Genomic DNA, 22,599 nt, shown 5'->3' with positions numbered 1-22,599 from the left:
TTACTCAATTTATTTATATTATTGGTTTAGTAATCACAATGTTCCAAGTTTGATTCTTAGTGATCATTTGCCGGCTAGGATCACAATGCGAAATTTATCCAAATGGTTAAAAAGTAAGATAATATTTTAATCTCATCACGTCAATAAGTTACAATTGACCTAGAAAATATGTGATGTTTGTATACTTGCATGAAACTCAACTGGTAAACCAATCCAAAATAAGCTGGAAATGTTTTACTTTGATTCGAATTCTTCGTGTTTTTATATTTACATGAAACTCAATTTGTAAACCAATTCAAAATAAGTTGAAATGTTTTTTACTTTGTTAGCAACCGTATGTTGCACGAATCGAGTCTTATCAAAGACTAAAAATACCATTTGAAATATATTGTGTGATTTACTCATCCATTAATCGCTAAGGTATAAACGGTGAATGGAGTTCAAGTTTCGAGTTTTGAATCAAAAAATTTCAGTTGTAAAGAAAAAAAAAAAAAGTTATTTTCATTTTTAAATTATAAATACGAATAGTGTATATTTAAATGGCAAATTAAAATTAAAGAGTTTCATGAATATCGAGGTGATAGAGACAAGTGGGGGCAAAGAATAAATACAAATCGAAATATGCTTTTGGGTTGCATACAAGTATAAGTGGTTTTGTATATGTTGTAAACATGCCATGCAAATGTTATGTTGGTAGTCCATGTCCACGTCCTTTTCCTCAACCTCCTTTTCATGCAAACTCCATTACTAACGTTGCTAGTGGACACAACCTTTATTAATTACTTTACTATTATAATAAAACCCCATTAACATCATGCTTTAATCTACACAACTAATCATTACAACCAAATTTTATATTAATAAAAAAATACCTATATTATTTGAATATATTCTGGCTACATAAATTATATTTGACGGGACAACTTTAATCAAGTTGGTCAGGTTATCCAAAAATTCCAAACAATCTACTATATTTTGTTTAAGGATGGATGATTTATTTGATTTTGATCATATATAACTATCCTAATAGTAGTACTGAAATTGTTTGTAGTGTCAAATTTGTGGATTAAACCATTTTATTAAGTATTTATTTATTTATTTGGTCCAATTAAAATTATTGAAAAATGATTTCTAGAATATAACTGTGAAATATATTAAAAATAATTGTTTCTCATATAAACGGACCACTTCAACTATAATATGTAATTGTATGGGCTGGGCTTAATACGGGCTAAATTGGTATACTACAATTATAATGCCAATTTGCCAACCTGGCCTGTTACAATGACATATACTCAACTCTTCCAAAATTGGGAATAGATTTTTAATGAAAGATGAACTTCTATCATTAACCTGTTTGTGAAATTAGAGTAACCGCCAATAATTATGAATTATTACAATGAAATATAACAAAACTAGAGGTCGTATATCTAGACAAATGGAATTGGACCCCATAACATTATCTAGTCCATTATGTGTGTCATTGCTTGATATTATATTTTGGTAAGACTATATATAGGCTAAAGTGTCATCCTGCACCATGAACTAACTATTTCTGATTATTAATATTGTACATAAAAAAAATTCTAGGCGAAAAAAAAAATAATGGTTTATGGATCTAAATATACGTTTTGAAAAATTAAGGTGCGACATGAATAATCAGAAATGGTTCATGGTGCGAGATGACACTTCAGCCGTATATATAATATATGTGCTACTAGTTTTTGGGTTACAAGGGAATCACACTAAAAAATGGAGATGATTTTTGTAAGAATAAAAATTATGATCTTTTAGTACAAAAGTTATACAAAGTACTTTACTTACTCAATTACCCATTTCAGGACATATGCTATCGGATGTAATTACTTTTTACATACATAGCATGATATGATTCATCTAGAAAAAAAAAAACAGTGAGCTACAAATTTTATTTCTCTATTTATCTCGATTAATAATATTATGAGACTAGGTAGAAGTTTTACTCTCGATAGTCCATATACTCACCCGTCACATATTATGTGTCGAGTTGGTTAACGATACTTGTCTGGAATTATTTATAATTTTATTTTTCAAAATATTAAATATAATATAAGTATATAAAAGTTACTTTTTGAAAATTAATTATATTAAAAGTAATATTAAACAAAAAAAAATTAAATTAAAAATAATAAAGAAAATAAGTAAATAATGAAGCGTTGATTTCACCAATAAATAGTAAACATGACAAATAAAATGAGGGAATATCATTTTCTTGGACTTCATTCAACCCGGTAAAATTGCAATCTTATGTGGGTCTTATTTATTTATTTATTTTTAATGTTGCAATAATATTTGAAAATTTTCACTTGTTGAAAACATGGACAAATTATTGTGTGGACCATGGTCCATACAATGTTATGTGGACCATGGTCCATACAATGTTATGTGGACCATAACAAAAAGTACATTTTAATATACTAAATGTATAGAGATAATTACCGATTTGGTCCCACGGCTATGAGGATTTCACCAATTTGATCCTCGACTTTCAAAATCCCTCAATTTCGTCCTCGACTATGCCATTTTTACCCAATTTGGTCCTCAACTATGCCGCTTTAGGACCAAATCGAGTAAAAATGACATAGTCGAGGACGAAATTGAAGAATTTTGAAAATCGAGGACCAAATTGGTGAAATCTTCATAGTCGGGGGGACCAAATCGGTAATTTTCTCAAATGTATATTATTTTTGTACTGAATGTACATTATACAATATAATGTACACTCATAACAAAAATAATGTACATCCCCTGGATACAATGTATATTATTTTTGTACCGAATGTACATTATTTTACAATATACAAAATATGATCCACACAATAATGATTGTAAAACATGATGTACTTTTTTATTTTTTTTATTAGTAAGTTTAAATATTATTATCATAATATGCTTATCAGGGGCATTTTAATAAAATTATTGATCTCACTAATTCAGACACACGGTTACTTTTGAATAAACTCTTAAGAATTATGCTAATTAAGAAATTAATTCACACATTATACTTTTATTAAACAATTTTTTGTACTTGCTGTAATATAGATTTTATCTAACCAATTAAGAAAATTAATGGTACATATATTACGGACATAATTAAAGAAAATTAAAAATACATATATTACGAACATAATTAAAAAAAATTAAACATACAGATATTACGTCCATAATTACATAATTAAACATACACATATTATTTTATTAAGAATAATATATTCTTAATTACCATAATTATTCATATTACATGGACGCCATAATTAGCATAATATTGAATAAGAATAATATATACTCCTTAATTACCATAATATAGTAATCATAATAAAACTATCTCATTTTTATTGAAAATAATTGATAAATTTTCATGCTCATATAGGAAATTAAACATACACATATTACGGTGGGTAATTAAAGCAAAATAAACATATACACATTACGCCCATAATTAAAGGAAATTAAACATACACATATTACATCTATATTGTCAATCCTTATTTAACACTTTAATATTACTATGATAATCAAACATAAAAATTCACTTCATTTGATTATAGTATATTTTTGTTACTTAAAATAATATCAATTAGCCATGCTCTTCCTTCTATTTTTTATTTAGACGTTTCATAATATAAATTTTAAGTAATCAATTTCAACACTAATATACAAAATCTTATAATTTCAAATATACACTTTCATAATAATAATAATAGGTTTGTCGTTTTGTATACTGGTGTATAGCATTTAAAGATTCGATCTTTAGCAGATGTAATAAAGAAAAGAAAAATGATTGGGCATCGATAAGATCAGTTGTGAAGTAATTAAGAAATGCAGTGTTACAGTCTTTTCAATCCCAGACTATAATACAGCCTTACGACACGATAGCCGAACATTCGTCTTCATCGTTGGCTAGCTTCTGCGGCATCATTGTCCCTCACCCAACAAAGATCCTTTTTTTTTTTAAATAAAAAAAATTTGGTTTTTAACTTTTTTTATTCATTAATTTCTCAAGTTTACAATAAACTACATTTTTAAGCTTAAAAGTTTAATCCAAAAATCACTAAATGAGGTAAATCTCGCTCACAAAAATCTTGATGACATTAATGAAGGTTTTTCAGTAATTCTGATGTTCCCAGTAAAATGTGTGTCATCGCCTCGCCTCGCCTCGGTCAAATTCTTTCAATGATTTTCTGTTCCCAGTGAAATTTGAATCACATACTATCATGCACTGGAACAAAATTTTAGGTTGATGGACCAAAACCCAAGCTAGTAGCCTAGTAAAGTATCTTAATTACGGAGTAATTGTTTTATTACAGTGTGTCCCTGCCACTCCATAAGTCCATCCCGACTCCCAACATCCTCTATAAAATCGGTTAAAAGGAAAACCAAAAAGCATACGAAAGAACCAAACGGGGCGGTGGGAGAAGAAGAGGCAGTGAAAGAAAAAGATCAGAGTGTGGTTCCATGGAGGCAGTCATCCAAACTGTTCAATATTGGCCACTGGGGAGTGTGATCACCGCCGGCGGTTTGGTTGTTGCTCTCGGCGTGATTTCCCCCAGGCTTTTGAATGATCAAAAGAAGAGACCCAAACACCTCCGCCCAGTTCCAGGTACGTAGTTTACTAGCTTTCCTTTTTTTTTTTTTTTCTTGTTTTTGTTGTTTTATAATCTGTCTAGGTGGTTAAAGGTTGAATCTTTTTTGTTGATTTGTGAGGGGGTTTTGGTGGATTTGTGCAGCTATACCAGGGGTACCAGTTCTTGGGAATATACTCCAGCTCAAAGAGAAGAAACCCCACAAGACATTTCTAGGCTGGGTTGACAAATATGGACCAATCTATTCTGTCAAGGCTGGGGCTACCACCATGGTTGTTCTTAACTCCACTGATCTTGCAAAGGAGGTACCCTTTATCTTCCTCCTCTATGGGGAATCTTGTTCTTTGGTTTTGTTACTACCCAGAATTTAATTTTTTCAATTAAAGTTGTCTTGTGTGAAAATGATCGACCCAGTGTCTTGGCTGCTTTTTGGTCTGAGACAATCTGCTATAAATTTGCCTGGACTTTGGCTCTATGGATAATTGACTGCAATGGGTTCATGCTTTCTTAATTGTTGATTTTGACATGTCATATTGGGGCTTTGAACTTGGCTATACCATGCATGTAAAGATTCATGAATCAGATGTTTTCTGTTGTGTCACTTTCTTATCCTCTTGGGAGTAAACTCATGTGGATTTCAGATGTGATATCAAAATTGAATAACTTTTTTATGTGTTAAATTTATGGCCGCCCTTCGATTTGAATGGATATTCTTCATTGTCCCTCTGTTGACTTGTAGTTTCCTTTTTTATCCTCATTGATAATGTCTTTTTTTTTCCCCATAATTTGGCATATTAATCACAAAATTATACTTTATATATGATGGGCTATGTAAAGATTGAATCTTTTTTGTTACAAGAGGTGAACCTATAAAGTGTTGTGCATGTCTGTTTTAGGCTATGGTAGACAAATATTCATCAATCTCAACAAGAAATCTCTCCAAGTCCCTAAGTATTCTCACTCATGATAAAAGTATGGTTGCAATGAGTGATTATGGTGACTTTCATAAGACAGTAAAGCGGAATATATTGGCCAGCGTTTTGGGAGCAAATGCTCAGGTATTTGCTTCAGATCACAGAACTAACGATTCTCGATTTCTAATTTGTTTGTTAAGAAATTTAAACGGAACTTCTTATTTTTGTACTTCCAGAAACAACATCGTGTCCACAGGGACGTATTGATAGAAAATGTTTGTAATGAATTGAATGCTGTCCTCGAGAAGTATCCTGAGAAAGCAGTAAACTTTAGGGAATATTTTCAGTCTGAACTTTTCAGATTGGCACTGAAGCAAGTGAGTTATTCAAAGTCCCTTTAATTTCCCGAGTTCTGATATAGCCTTACCAGCTACCCTGTGTTTATTAAAAGAACGCCTAAATGAATTTGCAGGGAATTGGAGAAGACGTAGAGTCTGTATATGTTAAAGAGCTTGGATCCACTTTGTCGAGGGAGAAGATGCTCAAGTATCTAGTATCTGACCTTATGGAGGGTGCTATTGACGTTGATTGGCGAGATTTCTTCCCATATCTCAGCTGGATTCCTAACCCGAGCTTCGACAAGAGGATCAAGCAAATACAATATAACAGGGATGCAGTAATGAGGGCACTCATAAAGGAACAGAGAGAACGTATCGAGTCTGGGACGGTACTCTATCTGGCTAATACTTGCATACACTAATGTTCGAGAACATAAACACTTAAACATTAGCATATTATCATATGAACATTAGTAATTTACAATTTGCAACTGCTTTAACTGCTAGTTTCGATGGTTAAACTTGGTGACAGGCAATAAACTCCATGCTCGACTATTTGGTGTCTGAAGAACAGACATTAACTGAGAAACAACTTCAGATGAGTGTGTGGGAGGAAATTATTGAAACATCGGACACAACTGTTGTGACTACAGAATGGGCTATGTATGAACTAGCTAAAGATCCAGAACGACAGGTTGTTTTTGTTTGCCATTTTTTCCCCATAAAGTATGTTTATAACGAACGTATCTGATAGTTTCGTTTTCAACTACACAGGATAGATTATTTCGTGAAATTCAAGGTGTCTGTGGGGGTGGTAAAGTAACAGAAGACAAAGTGCGACAACTCCCCTACCTTTCTGCTATATTTCATGAAACATTGAGAAAACATGGTCCCGTTCCTATTGTTCCTCTCCGATATGTTCACGAGGATATCGAACTGGGAGGGTACTATATTCCTAAAGGAACCGAGGTAATTACCTAATACCTAGTATCACAATTCACACACCCTTGAAATTTTTGATAGGCGGTTTAAAGTTTTTAACTGTGGGCTGCTACCTTTTTCCTAGATTGCTGTGAACATTCATGCATGCAACATGGAAAAGGGGGTATGGGAGAGTCCTACAGAGTGGAAGCCCGAACGATTTCTCGAAGGGAGGTATGAGCAGAACGATTTGTTCAAGACGATGGCGTTTGGAGCGGGGAAGAGGTCGTGTGCTGGTGCTCTCCAGGCGATGACGATTTCTTGCCTGACGATCGCGAGAATGGTTCAAGAATTTGAATGGAGGCTGACGGGTAGTGAAGAAGAAAATGTTGCTACTGTGGGTCTTACTGCCTATAAACTTCATCCTCTAATGGCAAACATAAAGCCAAGAAATTGATTTCGAAGAAAAAGGTGTTGAAATGTTAAGGGAAAGTGAAGCTCTTGGTCCTCCAATTATAAGGTATATTGGACTCGATGCTTGAATTGTAGGGGCTTTCACTTTTGATTGATTCTCCAGTTAGTAGCGTAGCGAGGTTTTTTCTTGGAGCAGAACTATGAGACGCTGTAAAATTTTCAAGGTTGAACTTTTTAATTTCACATCCGTTTTCTCCTTCCCTAGTGTTTTTCCTTCCAAATAATTTAGGCTCTGTTTGGTAACATAATTAGCTTATCAGTCAATTTTGACTTATTTTATCACTATTAACTGTTTGATTTGGTTAAACTGTTAGATAAGTGTTTGATTAATTAGCTTTTTATAATTATTTATTGCTTCAAATTGCTAAAATTTAAAAAATTGTTCATAGTAGTTTTTTCGATATGCTTTTTGAAAAATTTACTTTGCATGTAATTAGCTAATAGTTAATTTGTCAAATACTTTTTTTACAATCATCTAATATTAGCAACTAGTTAAATTTACTACTGTAATAAGTTAATAACTATTTACCAAATATCCTTATAATTTTCAGATAGGGGTGTTTGGTAAACAATACTAAGTATTTTTTTTTATCTGATGATATAAACCTTGATGTATGATATATATCTTATGTTACTCAATATTATATCTCTATATTTTCTCAGCCATTAAAAATCAAATATGTCTATCATTAAAGTTAAAATTTTAATAAAATTTCCACTCAATTTTCTCAAGTAATAATTAATACGGAGTAATATTTTCGTGAGACTATATAAATACTTCTAATAAATTAGTGAAGGTATAAATATTTGAATATCTAAAATGGACTTTTTGGGGTCCTATGGTAATTTGAACTACATTTGATGAATCCACCCCCAAATCCCTCTGAAACTCACTCTAAATTAGTGTGAGATTATATTTCTTGAACTTTAAATTCAAAATAGTGTTTTTGGTATTATTAAAAAAAAAAAAAAAACTTAGCTAAGACTTGGGATCAGTGCCTTAAGAATGACTTTCCCGTTACAAATGGATTAACTCATTCCCAAATATTATTTTCGAAAATAAAATATCAAAAACAAATAATGTAATAAGCATATTGTCATGATTGTTATTATATCATCGATCTATTCCATGAACCAAACGTGTTATTATAGCATCTCTTGTATAACACGAGTCCAGAGATAAAGCTTGTCAATATAGCATCTCTTGTATAACACTTTATATGGAAAACACTACTTGCACGTACATCGCATTTCTTGTGCACGGACCTTGTGATCTTAGCCGGTAAAGACCTAATAAATCGCTCAAACTAGAAAATAAACTCATACTCTTATGATTACAAAATCAATGGTCTAATTAACTCGGTTGTGGTCATCCATAATAATACTTTATATTTACTAAAAGTAGATGTTACTCCGTATTACAATGAAATCTATAAAAGTTGGGTTTTTTACTATGTACTCTAAATAATAATAAGTGAAATGTTAATATTCAAATTTCTCTCTCTATATATATATATATAACCACTTTCCAAAAAAACGAAATTTGTCCCGTTTAGACTTACTCTGCTCTTTTGTTCTCAACTTCTTTTGCTGTTTCCACCTGAAACCAACAAACTGAAGCAGGGAGGAATGTCTTCTGACGGCGGAGAGAGACGGCCGGCGAGAGTTCGAGGAGTGGAGGCGGCGGCGGAGAAGAACTTGGCGTGCCCACGTTGCGACTCCACCAACACCAAATTCTGCTACTACAACAACTACAATCTCTGTCAGCCCCGCCACTTCTGCAAGTCCTGCCGCCGTTACTGGACCCGCGGCGGAGCCCTCCGGAACGTACCCGTCGGCGGCGCCACCCGCAAGCCTCCCTCCAAAAAACGCTCTCGTACTGTCGCCGTCGCGGCGGCCGCGGCTCGATCAGCCCGTTCCCCGGCACCCGTGATGGTTGGAATTAGTCCCGGGTCGGGTCGTGAGGTGAATCTGAACAAGGCAGTGCCGGAGTCGGAGACTGAGAGTTTTGCCCCGGTGGGAGGCGGCGGCGTTGAGTTTTCCCCATTGGGTGAGTACGGGCTCGGGCTAGAACCGAGCGGGCTGCATGACGAGTTCGACTTCGGGCTCGGGCTCTGCGACTGGCCCGCCGAACCAGTTGTCGGAGGCAATGGCGGTGAAGCTGCTAACGTCAACGGAGGCGTGGCTGCTACAAGCTGGAACGACGACGACGCGTGGCAGATTGGTGGAGGGCTTTCCGATGGCGGCGACGACTGTTATGGTTGGCCGGAGCTCTCCATTTCTGCACCGGGGAGGAAACCTTGAACACAATCAAGAACTAAACATAGAATTTGGAAGGTTAATTATTTGCTTAATCATATTGTTGGACCATGTTTCCCTTTAGTCAAATTATGACAAACCATCAGTGTACAACTCATGCAAATATGCAATTAAGAGATATTAGTAATTTCAAAAGTAAATATCAATATCGTCACTGGCTTAGGTCACAGATTCAGTAGACATTATTTGAAAAAAAAGACCAAAGTTCAAACATTTAGAACAGCAATATGGTGATTATGCCCTTATTTTTTGTCGTGATTCTTAATTTTGACCAAAATTTTCAAAAACCATATATAAATCAAAACACATGTGGAGTAGATGATATGATGAGACCAAATGTAGTAGTGGGTTCAACTTGGTCACCGCCCTTATCCTGCAAATTGAATGCATGGCATGTGCAATGTGATTGTGAATGGAGTTTTGGGCTGTCAATCAAAGAATTGAAAGATTTGGTGCAATGCAATGAATGCAATGTAACTAGAACGTAGCCTAAATGGAAGGGGGGTTGTACTTGTACCCCTATAAAAACACCTTGATTTCTGCTGTTTTCTCCTTCAACTTTTAATTCCCTGCATTGAGGTTGATGCTCTTTTGTCTTGTTTCGGATTCCCACAATATTATTATTATTTGAATTATTATGAAATTCTGCTGCCGTTATTCAAAAGTATGAACAGAGTAATACATAAAGACCGGTGCAGGCTTAGCTCACTGGTTTAGTGGACAGTATTTAGGATAAGAGACTAAAGTTCGAATCTCGACAACAGTGATAGTGTGGAAATTATGTTCAAAGTGGGTAGATTCTGTCTAACCGACTTCAATCCTATAAGGATATGCTAATGATTTGTTCCTTTGAGTTGAACCCAAATAAGAATTTAACTCCAAAAAAAGCATGAGAATAAGGTAAATATGCATTCAAGATCCAATCAAAAGAACTTAAGCAGTATCCAAGTAAATGCACACATACACTCCTACTACCCTCAACATTTTTACCTACCAAGATAGCTATAAAATAAAACCATAGATTAACAAGCCATATTCTTGAAAATTTCACACTGCTAATAAACCCCATTTCCAGGTTTAATTTGAGCTAGCTAGGCTTAAAGAACTTGAGCTTCAATCCATTATACACCATGCTCCAAATACCTCCAATGGTGAAGGCAAAGCTGAAGGCGATGCCCAGCCAACCGAGGGTCCAGTGGAAGTACCAGCTAAAGCTGTACTTGGTTGGCTTCTTTATAAGCGCCCACATGAAGCATGGGTAAGCGAAGGTTACTGGGAGCGTGAGTCCTCCTAGCAGCCCCGCGAAGCTCGACAGGAAAGGGAGTGCGACGCCTATGAAGAATGAAAAGAAGCCATAGAACACTCGGAAGCCAGACCGAACCCATATGGGGCATGGCCTGTTTGTGCGGCTGCTGTAGCCCGCTTCAAAGCTGTCGAATCCAGGCATGGAGTATATCTGGAAGCTACTCAGGCAACTGAACACGACTAGGAGAAACGCCATTGCCAAAAGACCTCTTGGGACATCGTGAATGTGAAACTGAAACAGCGCGCTCAGAATCCCACTTGAAGGCATCTACAAGAAATGTTAGTCTAACTCATGGCCTTATAAACCCATATGTTCTCTCTTATTTTATCAATGTGGACTCTTAACAGAAACCAGGGAAATGGGAATACTTACAAGGTTTCCATAAGCCCAGAAACCTCCAATGGCAATAGGGAACAGGCACAATGCAATAAAGAAATACGCAACCTTTGCTCCCTTCCACATTGGCACATGAGCTGGGTGCTTGAAGGTTGATGGCATCGTGGCCTACATTGCCCACAAAAGAAACGAGTCGTCTAGCTTAGTGTTGAGCATATAATATAACATAAACATAAATGTGCAATCCAACTATCAGCTTAGACTTTTACTTTAGATGGAGCATATGCTTCAATTCTTAGCTTCAAAGATGACAAGAAACTATCCCGAGAAATTGATATATATGTACCTGAATTTCCAACACTAAATTGTGTCCTCTAAACGCAAATGCCACTATCCCAAGTGCATTCAGGACCGAAAAGAGAGAAGCTGTAGGGGTAGGCAACGAAATAGGCTCATACGAGATTGGCGGTGGTCTAGGTTGGCTTACAGAGAGGATCCATGTCAAGGTCGAGTAAATGATGGCAGTCACCGCTCCCACGAGTGACAGCCCTGCAATGGAGTTGAGGTTCGGGAGTTGTGATAGAACAATACAGAGAGAAGTGAAAACCAGATACCATTCGACAGTCGTTAAAGGATTCGATGAACAGAGCGGACCACACACAATTTGAAAGAACAGCTTCATGGTTTCCCCTCCTATGAGAATCAAAGCTGTTCCCGTTCCAGCTGATAGGTACACCGTAGGGAAGAGAGCCAGCCAAACGCCCAACCTTTCTCCTGAAAAGCCCAAGTAAAACCTTATTGAAAACGTAATTTCCAGATAAGCTAGTCGAAACAAGGAAGTAGTATAGATACACTCTCACCGAATGCAGCCTCTGCAAGTTCTACATATCTATTATATCTCTTCCCGGGAACTGCTTCGTGAAGTTGAACTAGAATCCATAGCGTGTAGAGTTGCCAGACATAGGCAATAGTTAACGAAATTATTCCCCAACTCCTGTATTTAGAAGACAAGAAGATCGTTTTTCTTGTACTTTTGGGTATATTGATATCAAAATAAGCCAGGTAGACAATTATCAACACGCCATAAATTGGCAATTAAAACCCATATTTCCAACATAAGTTTGATTGCCTGCTATCATTCTAAATTATGATCCGAGGCTAAAAGTGCCCAACCATTGAAGTTAATGGACTAATCTCTATTCTCACAATACTTGATGGACAAAAAGCGGCATTAGTTTACTCATCTGTACTTATCAAGATCACACTTAAGCTTCTACTCTCTACTTCTTGAACAGTCAAAGGGGATAAAGCATACAAACTGGCTCATTGCAATGGAGCTAATGAGTAAAAAGAGAATTAAAGCTAATAATAGCCAATGACAACCCAAAAACCAGTCAAGCACAATGCCACTATCAACTGTTTCAAAAGATGATGAAAACAAAAACAAGGCTAGACCCATTTGAAAGAAAAAAGCAAATGAGAAAATGAATGCCTTAGGGATCATTATTCTTGTCAAATCTATGATGAAAGTTGGATAAAGCAGTCAGAAAAGAAATCTACAATGATACAAAACATTTAATTGGGTAGTCCCACCAGCCAATGAGGTAGAGGGTGGTCCAGAGGGAAAGAAAGAGACAACAAACTTTGCCCACAATGGCGAAATTCTCTTGTCCAGCCCCCAGAGCCCCACACCCTGACCTAACACGATAGTGGACTAAAAAATCGTAGTAAATCATAATAACTCAATGGCAATCTTTGATGCTAGCTAAGTGGTAAGCAAACAGAAACAGTGGATATAAGTTAAGGTTGCAGATTTGCAGACAGGCACAAGGTAAGAGAAAGCAAAGTAAATGATTAATAGAGATTGAGGGCAGAGAATTGAAGAAGCTAAGATATACCATCCAAGAAAAGAGAAAGCAACTGGCAAGATCAAAGCTTGGAAGCCAACACCAGCATTGAGATTATGGAAAGCAGCATAGTAAGCATTCCCATTCCGGGACTCGGTGATGGGAAGCCATGCGTCTTGGGGGTTGAGCTTGGTGAGATGCCCCACCTCCTCCAAGTAACCCTTCATGTTTATCAGCACCCTTTTCATCGGCGTTCCAATCGGGCTCAAGAACCGAGGCGAAATGAACGAAGTCGGCGTCCATGACTTCGCCTCCTTCGACGCCCCCGTCGACGTCTGTGCCCGAGGTGACCTCTGCCCCGACGGCGTCAGTATCTCCGGCGTCGACGCCCGCGGCGTCGCCGGTATCGATATCAGCTCCGTCTCCGGCCTCTCCTCCATCACTAGCAGCAGAAATGGATGGCCTTTCTTTCTTTCTTTCACGTACCCTTAGAAAGCTTTTTGTTTGTTCGTATCTTCAGCTGATGCTTTCTTGTTCCTACGCCACTTTTGTCATCTTTTCTGGGTGAGTCAGAGAATATCGCAGACTGAGATGCACATGCAATCAGTGTGGGACTCTACTCTTACTCTACATATATTCTATAAGGTGAAAGTGATAGTGTGGGTACGTATATATATGAGAGTTCGCAAAAACCAAAACTTTTTCGGTTTTTCCGTTGTGGGGATGTTTGCGGCAGCAATCTCGAGGAGGAGCGACGGTGGCGGTGGCGGGACAGGCGTGGCGGCTGTGCGAGACACATACAATATTCTGCTTTATGGATTTCAAGACACTGCGTGAGTGAGTGAGTGACTGCAACAACAATGGTTGGCATATAAATAATATATAGTAACTAATGGAGAATGATTAAGCCAGCTAAACATCATTCTTGCTATAAATATATTCTTCAAAAAACTAAAATCTCATTCCTTTTTATCTAATTTTTAAATGTGATTTAATATTTCAATTGAATCTAATCAATTAATGACATGAAATTACAAAAGATTCATCATTCGTTATCGCAACTTAACATTCAGAAGCACTAGATAAATGAATTATACATAACTAGATAATATATTAGACATATGACAACACTAAAAGATTGTAAGTTGTCAAGACGAATTAAATAAATGTATTATATGTAAAATATTGTACACTAGACGAGCAATAACACCAAAAGGCTATGAGATTGTTTGAACTGGGTACTCAGACGAACTAGATAAATGAGCTACAAGACTGACAATAATAATACAAAAGATCATGAACTTTTAAGATTAGACATACCAATATGTACGTATTAAGATTATACATTCAAACAGAATAATCCACCTAAATTGTTCTTGGTAATCGCAAGATTGCAAATTTCATTCTTCAAAATTATCTATTAATCTTTTTTCTTTGAGTTAACTACCTATACTAATTTAATTGGGTTTTCTTAAATAAAAAATTAATTAATTAAAGTCACAACAATAATTTCACTCAATTTACCTTTAAATAGGGACGAATCAATGGTCAAATAGGAATGTTTGCACTTTGCAGGTACGACGAGAGTGGAACCGTCAACGTCTTTGTTAGTCTGACATATTTTTGTTGTTCTGTTTGAATGCATTGTCGTTTACCTCATTTCAAACTGGGAAATTCTACAGTTAAAAAGAAGCAACAAGAAGATCCAAATTCCCAATTTGTTTTTCATACGTGCTTAATCTCGACATATTCATTGTATTATTAACACAACTAATCCAACAAAAAGTTCCCCACATTTTGACTTGACAAAGCATTTGGAAGAATATAAAATCACAATAACTCAATAATTCAACAAATAAAGTCAAAATATTAGTGTCCACAGAAAATCTGACTACTTTAAACATAATTTCACACTACAATTGTTGATATTTAAACATTGGTCTATTCATTTAAATAGTGATTATTGAACTAAACCCGAGTTAAAGTCTTTTTTTGAATATGAGATTGGGAGACAGAGAAGCAGAAGACCAGAAGCGGGCCCACAGTTGCAGGGAGCCTCCATTGTCACGCCTGGAGACAGAATAAGTGAATTTTGCATTTATAAAATTATGACTGCCCCTCCTCACTCCTCATGCACCGAAAGCAATCAAACACTCATGTTCTCACTTTTTATTTGAACATTATGGGTGTGTTTGGAAACTCGGAAAATCATTTTTCGGGTTTTCTGTGTTTGGCAAGAAGGAAAATGCTCAAGTCAATGAAAAATAGAATTTGGTCAATGAAAAATAGATCCATTTTTAAGGAAAATAACTTCCCCTTAAAAAAAGGGGAAGTCATTTTCCGGATATTGACTTCTTCATTTCTTCACGTAAAAAACATTGACTTTTTTCATCTTCATTGACATCTTCATCCTCTAGCTTTTAGGCTCACTAGTTTCCGACAGGTTTCCGCCGGAAACCATAGGTTAAAAAAAAAAAACATTTGGTTTCCGCCCAGATCTTGGTTTCCACGCTGGAAACCATATGGTTTCCGGCGGAAACCAACGCCGGAAACCAATTAATATTTTTTTTTTAATTTTTTAATAAATAATGTTATTTGATTTTTAAAAATAAATATTATTATTTAGAATATTATTGTAAATTTTATATATTTTAAACAAAATAATTAATTATATAAAATGTTTAATTATACAATTCTACATCATTTTCAGAAAATGAGCCAAACACCAAAAGACAGTTTTCCATTTTGCAGCCAAACACAGGAAAGGAAAATGACTCAATTTCCATAAGTCATTTTCCTGCTTTCCAAACGGACCCTATATTAATTTTGTAAATAGAGTTTGATGGGGTGCGGACTCAATGGGCCTGGCCCCAGAGGGAGAAAGACAGGATAAAATAAAAGAAATGGCCCATTAAAATATTAGAAAGGAAAGTCCAAAATATAGCTGTGAAGCAAGTCCAGGAAGTCGGCACGAGTAGAGGATCAGTACAAGCAAGGGGTCGGCTCGAGCAAGGAGTCGGCTCAAGTAGCTGTTGGCATTTAAGAGCCCCTTTAAGGCATGATCAAACAGGTCGTTAGGGAAGCCTAATAACGGCAGCCTAACGTCCTTTAAGAGTAATGAGGCCACATTATAGCACTTTAATGTACATCTTTAATATTAGTAAAGGTGACCCACTATAAAAGAAGCCCCTCAAGGTGTGTAGAGGCAGCCAAGTCCGGTCGCTCAAAGAGAATACTGAAAATACACGAAGAGTCATAGCCATTTCTTTCTACCAGTTCATAGCTTTATCTAAACGGTGAATCCACCAACCACGGTTGTGTTGGATCTCCCTGGGTCTAAAAACCCTAAAACCAACAGAGTTCATTTTATTTTTTATCCTTAGTAAATAAAATTGTTAAAATTTTATAAAATATATGAAATTTTAGGTCTTCAATTATTAATTTTTTATAACTCAATAAAAGAAAAATAAAAATATAGCGTGTCAACTCACTTTGTATAAAAAAAAAAAATCAAAATGTCTTTATATTTAACGACATTTTAATCATTTTGTTGACGAAGTACTAAAAATGATCATGCTACAATAATACTAAGACCAAATGGGAATGTCACGAAAAAGAATAACTAAAAATGTATTATTACTTATAAATTTAAGACCAAAAGTAAAATTAACTCTTTGTAAATATTACGGAGTATGCTTTATTTGTGACCCGAATTTCGAAGAGATTTTGCAATTGTTATGCTGTGCATCCGTGTGCACCATGCATGGTGCATACGGATGCAAACGCGCGTTGTTTTGACTAAAAACGCGCGTCCCACTTAATGCTGTTGATGGGAATCAAAATTGATTTTTTTTAAAAAAAATGAAACGCGCGTTTTTAATCAAAACGACGTCGTTTTTACATCCGTCATGGTGCACACGGATGTACAGCATAATTTATTTTGATGATGGGCATTTTCTTCTTGGGCCAAAATTTGCTAAAGGCACAGCAAGCTCAAAACTCATCTTGCATCATGGGCTTATGTAAAACCATATAGGGGTTTCAAACATCTAGAATTTATATAAAAAATTATACCATGGATTAGGATTCATCTTGTATTGTGGACTCTAGTTTAAAATGATATTAAGATTATTATTTTTAACTATGGACACATAACATAATATTTTAACTTGTAATAAATACATAATTTATTAACTGACACATAATATGTTAACAGCAGATGCAAAATCCAATTTGAACCAGGGTCCACAATGCAATGTAGACCCCAGTCCTGCAACAATTGAATTTAGGAATAAGGTTCAAATTGGCCACTGAACATAACCTGAAAATGCAATTAGGCCACTGAACACTCCAATTGTATGCAATTTTACCTGATAGCAGGTTACTCTCTTACATGGCAACTGAGTTGGCATTTTAAACAAATTTTAATAATAAATTTTACAAATTTTTTTTTTTAAACGGAGTGACCGGCAGCCACCCGTCGTTTTGAGAGGCTAAACCTTTCGCTTACTGCGCGCAATGAGCCCCCTCTTACTTTGAAAGGTTACTCTTATACTGCTGTTGGTGATACTCGATCCCTAATCATTCGTCTCAAACTTCACCTTTATGACTAATTGATTTACCCCTGCGGGCTACCCGAACCATTATTGATTAATGATATCGTTGAAGTGAATGAATACAAAAGTTTCACATGTACATATATATAACACTGTATGTTGAAGATAATTCAAAAAGGAGAGAATTTGGTGTGTGGTGAGCTGAAAAGATGGCGGAGGCTCGGCATCTTCGGTCTACCTGGCAGCGGTCTACAAGTGCAAATGAACAACGTAGCAAACCAATCACATTTGGGCATCATCATCATCATGTGACCCACACAATAATCAAATGAAGATAAGTCAAAGATTCATTGCATCTGTGTCGTTACTATTGATGGGAAATTCAGTCCGGTTCTTTACTTGTTTGAACCTAGGTGATGAGTGAGCTTCAAAGAGGCATTTCAATTCGCCCATATTAAAACGGATAAATTCACATATTCAGAGGCATTAATCAGCAGAATTTATGAAGATTTCTTACCTTAATTAACAAAATACGTTTTTTTGCTAAGTTAGTAAAATAATCTCTTTTTTTTTTAAATAGCTTTTTAACACCAAATTCAGTTATGATTGATCGGATATTTGTAACTTTTATTAGCTCATAAGATCTCGTTACTATAGTCACTGCTGAAGTAAATCGTGAGTCGCGTAATCAATTCATTGGTCAGATCTTAGTCCTATATGCGCACAAGAGATTAATTTATAAATTAATAACTAACTTAATCCGGTTACCTTTGCTTGTGTATGCGCTTGCGTCATTATATGGGTATGGAGTTGCTTCTGGACCCTCCAAAAAGTAGATAGTAGATACTCACATGCCAATGAGCAATGCTTCATTTTGTCTCACTTTTATTCTATTTTATAATTTATAATTTGAATGGTATATTTTTTTCATTAATTTAAGAAGAAAGAAAGAAAAAAAAAAACAAAATTGACGATAAATTATTTTATGCATTTTATTATTATTAATATATTCTCTTGATTGAGTTAATTGAATAGAATTTTTCTAATCAATTTGTCACTCATATGTAATTTGAAGATTATTACACAGAAATAAAATTTATTTGATTATATTTTTAAATAGTGAATGTGTATTTATCTCATCACCTTAGAAGATGCATCACAATTTTCTATTTTCAATTAGAAAGTTAAAGTATGTGAGGGGTACTATTACGATAATTTATTATTTAATTATTTACTTCTCTTTTTATCTATAATAATCCATAATATATGGCCTTAATTGATAATGGATTAAATACCAAGTCTGCCCATATCGTTAACCACAACTACTCCGGTGTTAACACACTCAAGAGGGTCTTTTTGTCTATTTATACTGACATGTATGAGCACGTCTTTGGGAGAAGAAAGTTGCAAGAAACTTCCTGTATGGTTCGCCGAGTCAAAGTCAAACTACTAACACTAACATTTGCCCTTCATTACAACCAAAATTACGGGACATTAATTAATATGAAGTAAATGAAAAGTGAGAGTGGTATTTCTGTAATTATATGAATCAAGAGGGGCACTTAGGTACTTTACCATGAGTAGCCACCTTATAGTCCCAGAACGCTTCCCAGTTTCTTCGCGTCACCAACTCTGCAACTGAACCTCTGCTTCTCCCTCCCGGAGTTTCTCCTCTGGGAGATATCTAGTCAACGCCACCATCTCCGAGAGTTTGACTTTGAGATTCCCGTCCGATTTGGTGGAATTGATTCCGGTTTTTCTTTCCAGGCGTTTGATCTAACCTTTCAATTCATCGTTGCGGATTCAAGCTCACTGATTTCGTCGATTACAATGCAATTTCTCGGCTTCTTTTAGGGTTCTCTGTAGTCTCCTCACCGTTACTCTTCGAACCCACTATTTTTTATTTGTTTCTGAGCTTCTTACAATTAGTTGTTATGGCGATCCGGTTCACCGTTACTTACTCCGGCTACTTAGCCCAAAACATTGCGTCTTCGGCTTCCTCCAAGGTGGGCAGCTGCCGATTCTTCCATGAGTGCTGCTCCGCCCGTTCCCGCTTCTTCCAGAAACCCGATTCCAAGCCCTCCTCCGATTTCCGACGGCCCAAGCCCGCTGGCCCTTACTCGTCGCCGGCTAGGGCGTCGATGTACTCGACGCTCGCGGATGAGATTCTCGGCGGGAATTCGACGTCCCCGCTGGTTGTTGGATTGATTTCGCTGATGAAGTCCTCGTCGGTTTCATCTCCTGGGGTTTGCGGCGTTTCGCCTCTCAGGCGGGCGTCGATCGTCCCGTTTCTGCAAGGCTCCAAGTGGTTGCCCTGTAGCGAGTCTGACATGACGGCCGCCGCTGCTCCGGCCAGTACTGAGGTGGATAAGGGCGGGACAGTAGCTAAACGGAGCAAAGAGGTTACTGTCTCGGAGGCTATGTCGAAGGGGACTTGGTTCTCGAAGCTGTTTAATATCTGCTCGGAGGATGCAAAGGCCGCCTTCACAGCTTTGAGTGTCAGTATTCTGTTTAAGTCTTCTCTGGCAGAGCCAAGGTCCATTCCTTCTGCTTCTATGTACCCTACTCTTGATGTGGGTGATCGCATCATGGCAGAAAAGGTATAATTTCCTCCTTTCCCTAATTCTTTTGGATTGATAGAATGATAGTTATTGCATTATCTTTTACAATAATCAGAACTGCCATTGAATTCTTGATTCCTTATGTGATTTAGTTCTTGAATTAGTATGAAAATTTTCTTGTGACCCTTAGCTAAGGTAAATCAGTCTATATTGCCCTGATCAGCCCATAGGCCCCTCCCGTTTGGAGTTGAACTTGTAACCTACCAAGTCAACAGTCTTACCAATTTGGTTGGAGTGATCCCTATTTAGGAACCAAAGACCTTGTGGTCAAGCCACGTAACTGTGGCTCTCCCAAATGGGAGGTCACAGGTTCGAACTCTAGTGTGGGGGCATGGACTCTTTGAGCTTCAGTAGGTTGAGAAATTGTAACCGAGTAAGTAGCACTCAAAAAAAAAATTTGGGGTGTGGGGTTTGGGACAAATTTGAGATAGTATGTAGATGCTTTTGTTGCATGGATACTTATACTCTATCTTGGATTTCAGGTTTCATACGTTTTTAGGGATCCTGAAGTTTCAGATATTGTGATATTCAAAGCTCCAAATCTCCAGGTATCTTACAGAATGTCTCAATTAGTTTCTCATACTTCCGGAGCATCTTTTCTAGCCATTGCCCTTTGTACTCCATCATTAAGTTGACATTTCGAATGTACCTTGCAGGAGTTTGGTGTTGGTTCGGGAGATGTCTTTATAAAACGTGTTGTAGCAATAGCTGGTGATTATGTCGAAGTAAGTTCCTGTCTGATGAGGGTTCTTGTTCACATTATCGCATGTTTTAATCTCTTTGATCTTAACATGTTCGTGCTTTTTATAGGTTCGTGATGGCAAATTGTATGTGAATGACATTGCTGAGGATGAGGAATTCATTCTGGAACCTATTACTTATGAAATGGAACAAATGGTAAAGCCCTGTCTTAATCTACATACAACTTTATGGGCAGTGTGTTACTTCTAACTATGATGCATTTATCCGGCAGAACTAACTCTCTCTTTCGGTTATTGTCTAGCTTGTTCCCGAAGGGTGTGTGTTTGTGTTGGGGGACAACCGCAACATCAGCCTCGACTCTCATATCTGGTACTATATTATAAGTTTTGTTCTTTGTCAGCTTTTATAAATTTGCTTCATATATTTGTGTTGCATATCTATTGGTAATTAAACCTTCTCGATCTGTTACTTTCAGGGGTCCTCTTCCCATTGAAAACATCATTGGGCGCTCAGTTTTCCGGTACTGGCCTCCTTCGAAAGTGTCGAGCACTCTGCATAGCTCACAGATAGAGAGGAAAGATGTGGCCTTTTGTTGACCCTTCCCACTTCCCAGGGCTCTGTGGAGGGAAGATCTCTGACGGCTCACTGCATCTCTTGATTCTTTTGTCATCACTTTTCCAGCCCACTCGATCTCGCTGGTTTCTTCGGCTGTGAATAGTGAAAACCCTAACCACCCCTGCGTTGGGTGAAGCTTTAGGCTATGTTTTGATGGATTTATATTGTTCCCATTTGTTGAATCCATTGATGTTTTGTAATTGTTTATGAAAGGCCGATCTTTGGCTAGTTTTTAACTTCTTGTTAAATGAGAAAAAGACTTGTATATATAGTTTTTCCTTTTATTTTTTGAAGGTGCCAATTAGTTTACTATGCATAATAGGGGTGTAAACGAGTCGAGCCAAGCCCGAGTATGGGTATGCTTATGCTTGTGCTCATCAATGATAGTACTGCTCGAGTTCGAGCTCGAGCTTGTTCGAGCTCGTGAACTGATGCTCGAACTCGAGCTCGGCAATTGTCGAGCTGCTCGAGCTCGAGTTCGAGTTCGAATTTGAGCCTGAACTCGAGATCGAGTTTAGGCTCGAATTTGAGCTCAATTTTGATCTCGAATTTGACCTGTTTGATTTAAAATTTAAACTACTTTGTTTTATGACTTTTATCCATACATAATTATTAAAGTATTTTAATTTCCCTCCCCTAATTATTATTTTTATATACTAAATATAATATAATTATATTATATATTATATAATATATTATAAAGCTCGCAAGCGGCTCGTCGAGCCGCGAGCCTACAATACCTAAACTCGGCTCGTTTAATCCACGAGCTGCTCGAGCTCGAGCCGAGTGCGATTTTGACCGAGTTCGAGCCGAGCGTTGACTGGACCGCTCACAAGCGACTCGCGAGCGGCTTGGCTCATTTACATCCCTAATTATACATGGGTGTTCTCCTATAATTCCAGGTTTTATTGTGGATTAAAATGAATAGGAACAAGGGTTGAATTGGCCCACTGAACGGAACTTTAAAACGCAATTAGGCAAAAAAAAAAAAAAAAAAAAAAAAAGAAGTTGCAATTAAGTTATTGAAT

General features: G+C 36.5%; 4 protein-coding genes across 6 annotated transcripts; 3 read left to right on the top strand and 1 right to left on the bottom strand.

The window, feature by feature from the left end:
• Nucleotides 1-4,411: 4,411 nt before the first annotated feature.
• Nucleotides 4,412-7,468, top strand: LOC109149104 (ent-kaurene oxidase, chloroplastic). Its single transcript, XM_019296748.1, has 8 exons — nucleotides 4,412-4,639; nucleotides 4,767-4,927; nucleotides 5,519-5,680; nucleotides 5,773-5,913; nucleotides 6,009-6,263; nucleotides 6,407-6,568; nucleotides 6,649-6,843; nucleotides 6,941-7,468. Exons 1-8 carry the CDS (start codon nucleotides 4,495-4,497, stop codon nucleotides 7,250-7,252), a joined length of 1,533 nt encoding a protein of 510 aa, XP_019152293.1. The 5' UTR covers nucleotides 4,412-4,494; the 3' UTR covers nucleotides 7,253-7,468.
• A 1,321-nt stretch (nucleotides 7,469-8,789) lies between these two features.
• Nucleotides 8,790-9,698, top strand: LOC109149572 (dof zinc finger protein DOF1.6-like). The gene has a single exon (XM_019297402.1). The coding sequence runs from the start codon at nucleotides 8,899-8,901 to the stop codon at nucleotides 9,571-9,573; it is 675 nt and encodes a 224-aa protein (XP_019152947.1). The 5' UTR covers nucleotides 8,790-8,898; the 3' UTR covers nucleotides 9,574-9,698.
• A 780-nt stretch (nucleotides 9,699-10,478) lies between these two features.
• LOC109149570 (lysine histidine transporter-like 8) lies at nucleotides 10,479-13,954 on the bottom strand. The gene is made up of 5 exons (XM_019297397.1): nucleotides 13,129-13,954; nucleotides 12,091-12,224; nucleotides 11,577-12,004; nucleotides 11,267-11,398; nucleotides 10,479-11,161 (listed from the first exon to the last, which is right to left on the bottom strand). The coding sequence occupies exons 1-5, from the start codon at nucleotides 13,515-13,517 to the stop codon at nucleotides 10,676-10,678; spliced, it is 1,569 nt and encodes a 522-aa protein (XP_019152942.1). The 5' UTR covers nucleotides 13,518-13,954; the 3' UTR covers nucleotides 10,479-10,675.
• Nucleotides 13,955-19,242: 5,288 nt separating this feature from the next.
• On the top strand, nucleotides 19,243-21,858 carry LOC109149571 (thylakoidal processing peptidase 1, chloroplastic-like). Of its 3 annotated transcripts, XM_019297398.1 has the most exons (6): nucleotides 19,243-20,233; nucleotides 20,737-20,802; nucleotides 20,911-20,979; nucleotides 21,065-21,151; nucleotides 21,258-21,325; nucleotides 21,432-21,858. In XM_019297398.1, the coding sequence occupies exons 1-6, from the start codon at nucleotides 19,568-19,570 to the stop codon at nucleotides 21,550-21,552; spliced, it is 1,077 nt and encodes a 358-aa protein (XP_019152943.1). In that variant the 5' UTR covers nucleotides 19,243-19,567; the 3' UTR covers nucleotides 21,553-21,858. The 3 variants fall into 3 exon arrangements, with proteins under 3 accessions (XP_019152943.1, XP_019152944.1, XP_019152945.1); XM_019297399.1 differs by lacking the exon at nucleotides 20,737-20,802; XM_019297400.1 differs by lacking the exons at nucleotides 20,737-20,802; nucleotides 20,911-20,979.
• Nucleotides 21,859-22,599: the final 741 nt, after the last annotated feature.

Source organism: Ipomoea nil, unplaced genomic scaffold, assembly GCF_001879475.1.
Source record: "Ipomoea nil cultivar Tokyo-kokei standard unplaced genomic scaffold, Asagao_1.1 scaffold2159, whole genome shotgun sequence".
NCBI lineage: Eukaryota > Viridiplantae > Streptophyta > Magnoliopsida > Solanales > Convolvulaceae > Ipomoea > Ipomoea nil.
The sequence above is the reverse complement of the archived record's forward strand: the minus strand, read 5'-3'. Positions and strand labels throughout refer to the sequence as shown.